This window comes from Ciona intestinalis, chromosome 10, assembly GCF_000224145.3.
Source record: "Ciona intestinalis chromosome 10, KH, whole genome shotgun sequence".
NCBI classification, from domain to species: Eukaryota; Metazoa; Chordata; class Ascidiacea; order Phlebobranchia; family Cionidae; genus Ciona; species Ciona intestinalis.
In genome coordinates this window covers 3,593,224-3,597,965 of record NC_020175.2, presented here as the reverse complement: position 1 = coordinate 3,597,965, position 4,742 = coordinate 3,593,224, and the positions used below count along the sequence as shown (strand labels likewise).

General features: G+C 33.9%; 1 protein-coding gene across 1 annotated transcript; it reads right to left on the bottom strand.

Moving 5' to 3' along the window:
- Nucleotide 1: 1 nt before the first annotated feature.
- On the bottom strand, nt 2–4,594 carry LOC100178913 (protein amnionless-like). The gene is made up of 10 exons (XM_018813611.2): nt 4,204–4,594; nt 3,205–3,335; nt 2,832–2,876; nt 2,512–2,611; nt 2,012–2,121; nt 1,557–1,658; nt 1,026–1,169; nt 707–877; nt 391–436; nt 2–132 (listed from the first exon to the last, which is right to left on the bottom strand). Exons 1-10 carry the CDS (start codon nt 4,256–4,258, stop codon nt 2–4), a joined length of 1,035 nt encoding a protein of 344 aa, XP_018669156.1. The 5' UTR covers nt 4,259–4,594.
- Between the last annotated feature and the right edge of the window lie 148 nt (nt 4,595–4,742).

Below are 4,742 nucleotides of genomic sequence, written 5' to 3'. Positions count from 1 at the left end.
ACTAAGTCTTACAAGCTAGTATATTATTGTACAATGCAGTTGCGTAATCCTTCGCATTAGAACCAGTAGAAGTCCCCGTGTTTTCGTCCGTTATTAAAACCTGAACAAAAGGCTCCGAAATTTCCAATTTTCCTGCAGCGAGGTGTATAAAAAAAAACGGTTTTGGGTTTAGTAGGATAGGGAAAGATAGGGCAGCTTTTCATGCTATTTTCTCGTCTCATTTGGTAGTAAACATAGAATATTCAAAAAATTATAAAACCGTATTCCCACGACTCCCATAGACCATTATTGTTTAAAACACGATCAGCATATTTGAATATTCAGTGATAAAGTGTCCCATCTTCGCCCACCCCACCATAGTTCCGCAATATAAGCTGAATTTATACTTACTTGAGTAGGAGTCAATTTTTGAGAGTATATGATGCACACCTGTGTACTAAAACCACAAATTAGTTAATTTTTTATCTTTATATTTTATTCATAGTAGGCCCGGTAACGTGGTATATATGCTTACATTAATTTTTCTTAACCCATTTAGTAAACATTTTATTTTTTGTCCCATTTGGTAGGTAAAGTTTAAATAATTACAAACTGTATAGCCTCGCGACCATAAAAAGCGTTTGTAATTGTTTAAAACATGATTAGTATATGGAACAGTATGTGTTAAAAGTATCCATCTTACCCCACAGTACCATATATGTGTTACCTGAACGTTTTGGTCCAAGTCGACCATTAGCTGTTGCAATGCGCTTTCCCTATAAGCTTGTGTGTAAGAAATGGTCAACACTGCTCCACACAGCTGGCAACACTGGCCGGCTGCAGAGATCGGAAGAGAACAGCTGACGTCATAACACGTGACCATTCCGCAAATTAGACTCTGTTTTTTAAAACGGTAATTTTGTAAAACTGAGTAACTTTTAATTAAGTAATTTTACAAAAAATAATCAATTTTACAACACAATTAAGTAATTGTAGAACGAAATTAAAACATTTTACAACAAAATTAAGTCATTTTGCAATAAAACCTGAAGACTGTCGCCCGCACGACATGCACATCCAGTTACGTCACTGCATATGGCTCGCTCAGCAGATATTACACCACTGCCTGTGAACTGGTAGCGCCCTCTGCCGGTTGTTCGATAATTGGAAAATGTGGCGCTGTCGAAATCCTGAAACACAAACTTAATTTTCATTTTTTTAATAGAAGATCAAATTAATTTAAATTCAAACAATGTAGAAATTGAGAACTGGCAAAAAACGACAGTATTTATAAAACATGCTATGGGTAAAAACCTTCTTCGGTGAAATTTTAAAATTTAAGCGTATCTGCAAAACCCACAATAGAGGATAAATTAGCTTATATGGGTCATATTCCAATGAATAGTCGGTAGGGGAAGATAGGAAACCTCCAAAATATAATATCCAAATACCCTGATTGTGTTTTAAACAGTTAACCACGGTCTATAAGAGCCGCAGGGATAAGGTTTTATAATTATATAACTTTTCTCTGATTACAAAACAGCCTAAATTTATGGCAAAAAAATTGAAAAACGTACCTGATTCCAAATAACTAACCGGTGTAGATTAATATCTTCTGGCATCGAAACCATCCATGATTGCTTAAGTGGAAATGCTGCAGTGTCGAAATCACACGGAATCTAAAATTAATTGCAAACAATTGTAAATTACATTATAGGCCTATACAGTGCAAAGGGCGTGAATGGAATGAGTGTAACTTATTTATCTTGGCGTGCGGGGCAATGATAGTCGTTATAACACATTCTGTTTCATACAATTCATGCCCGCTTACGAGGTTTCACGCATTTAACTTTGTGGGTAATTAGTTTTTGGGAGTATCATATTTTTTATTTTATATGGCTAACATTTCGAACAACCAAATAAAAAACGCTAAGTTGGAGCAAATTTTTGGCAAACTATACATTGAATTTTCAAAACACACATGATATATTTGCGCACTTTAGGCGTTTTATGAAAAATATTTCAAATATACCTTTTCAATGTCTAATAAATCTTTGCTTGACAGTTCGTCTCCGTTTTCGTCGCTACCCTGCCAGTTACCGATGTCAAACCAATTGTAAGGATCAGAATTGTAAGTCAAAACTATAAAAAAAAACATAATTTAACTACTTATAAACATAACAACTTAAATATTGTAGGGTGGGGGAAGTTTAGACACCTTTTCATTCTATTTTCTCATCCCATTTAGTAGTAAACCAAGAACATTCAAATAATTATAAAACCGTATCCTCACGACTTCGATAGATCGTTGTTAATTGTTTAAAACAGGATCAGGTTGTTTATATATTATTCCCATCTTTCCCAACCTACTATAATATAGTTTTTAAATAAATACCTGTCAAAAATATCGAAGATAGTATTAATTAAACCGGTGAAGAGATTTGAATTAGCAAAAAACGACACTCGTTCGCGCGCTTTTGAAAAAACTACTGAAAATATTTTTTTCACATTATCACGATATCACGAACTCACCATGATCGCCGTGATCGTCACCCACACATGGTGAAAGGCTTTCATCTGCACTCCATACAACTCCATCAGCGAATATAAACTCGCCGTTCAAAGGAAAATACTGTTTAAAACATAATATATAACATAATTTTTATTTATCCTTTAAAAACGATAGCCGAGGTCATGCCATTTAAAAAAACAAAGAGGAGGGAATTAACAGCAAAACAACAGTTGATAAACTACGCTATGAAAGAAATCAAGTGTCATTTGAAAAGCGTGGTCGTAGCTTCCAATATTCACAAAATGCTGCTGCTCTAGAATGAGCAAATAAAACTTCTTACCAATTCTTTTATGCTGGCGTTGGTCTGAACAAATATAGACACAACCTGAAACAAATACATATGGTAGGGTGGGGAAAGATGGGACACCTTTTTATTATATTTTTTCATCCAATTTGATAGTAATCAAAAAACATTCCAAAGAATTATAAAATCGTACCCTCACGACTCCCACAGATCATTGTTAATTGTTTAAAAAACGATCAGGATATTTGAATAATATGTGATAAATGTGTCCCATCTCCCCCACAGTACTGTAGTACGGCAAGACTGCAGTAGACGTTTTATACCAGATAAGCTGCTAAAAGACAATTAGAAAAACTTACCTAAAAATTTAAATGGCAGAAGATTTGTTTAAATGACTAATTTTAACTACCTGGTCTTCATTAAATACGATGCTGTCCTCTGCACACGGCACGCCGTGTCCGACCCATCTTTCAGGGTTATCGAAGTTGGAATTGGAAACAAACGTTTGTGTATATTGCTTCGAGTAACACGCTGTAAATGCTGTAGGAACAAACACCGCTTAAATTTATGAACTGTGCATATATTTTTTGTATGGTGTTACCACCTAAAGATAGGATGCCGTCATCTATTAGGGTAGGGGAAGATGGAACAATTTTTCATTCTATATTCTCTTCCTAGTTGGTAGTAAACAAAGAACAATCAGTTATAAAACAGTATCCTCATGATACCCATATAGAATTGTTTAAAATTCAATATATTCGGATATTACTTGCTAAAGGTGTCCCATCTTACCCCATAGAACTATACCACGTAGATCCCATATAGATCCCATATTTTCTGATCATGAATTTAATTATTAACAACGCTCTTATATATACAGTCGCCGGGCTAAGGTTGTAGAATTCTGTAAATATTTTATCTACACCCTACGATATCGCTGTGTACTAATATGTGTATTATGCATATAAGGGTCACTCTCTAAACTAAAGTAGTTTTGCAAACACCAGCAATAAAATGACTTTAGCAGAACAGATACAATACTTTGGGGGAAGATGGGACACATTTGGCACATGATATTCAAATATCCTGAACGTGTTTTAAACAATTAACAACGGTCTATGGGAGTCATGAGAATATGGTTTTATAATTCTTTGCATTTTCTTTGTTTACTACCAAATGGGACAAGAAAATTGAACAAAACAGTGTCCCATCTTCCCCCACCCACTGTAACTAACAAACACAACAAAATTTGCACCCATGAAGTGACTTAAGGGTTAATTTATACCAGGCATAGCAAAACATTGAACAGAAAACGACTGAAAATGTTTTAAGCACATTTAAGATAAAACATTTGATTTGCCACTGTCGACTAGTTTGTATTAAACGTTATTGTTTCACATAAGTTCACCTGAGAGTAGAAGTAACCCTCTAAAGAGAAGTACTAAGACCCTACTTCTGAACATCTGCCTAATTTCTTGGAATTTCTGACTTGATTCAATACTGTATTCCCAATCAAATCTATTCAACTGTATTTCGCAGTTTCGTTTTACGACCCTCTTTACAGAATGTTTACAAATGAAGTGATCTGCCCAATTGGTACGACATGCAGGCAGTAGATTTTACAATGTTTGTTTTTACACATAGTAGACCAATAAAACTATACGATTGTTTTAGTTATAAAATGACAATTTTGTGCACTCTTATGCAGTTCCTATTTTAAAGCAGAACATTAGAACGCATGTTCTATTTTAATTTGAACATTATTTATCAAATTCAAGTTAATTTTTTTAATCTTCTCGCTTTTTGTTATTAAATATAAATATTTTCTTTTTAATTTGAACATTTACCAATTCAAGGTAATTTTGCAATGTTTTTATAAAATATGCATTTTTTTAATCTTTCGTCTTTTTAAAATTAAAGTGCTCATAGATATTAAGACAACACAAA

Excerpts from the sequence above, each read along its gene's own strand:
- LOC100178913 (XM_018813611.2), bottom strand. The coding sequence starts at position 4,258 with ATGTTCAGAAGTAGGGTCTTAGTACTTCTCTTTAGAGGGTTACTTCTA. Across the intron at positions 2,612-2,831 it reads ACGCCAGCATAAAAGAATTG|TATTTTCCTTTGAACGGCGA; the intron begins GTAAGAAGTTTT and ends TGTTTTAAACAG. Across the intron at positions 133-390 it reads AAAAATTGACTCCTACTCAA|GAAAATTGGAAATTTCGGAG; the intron begins GTAAGTATAAAT and ends ACCTCGCTGCAG.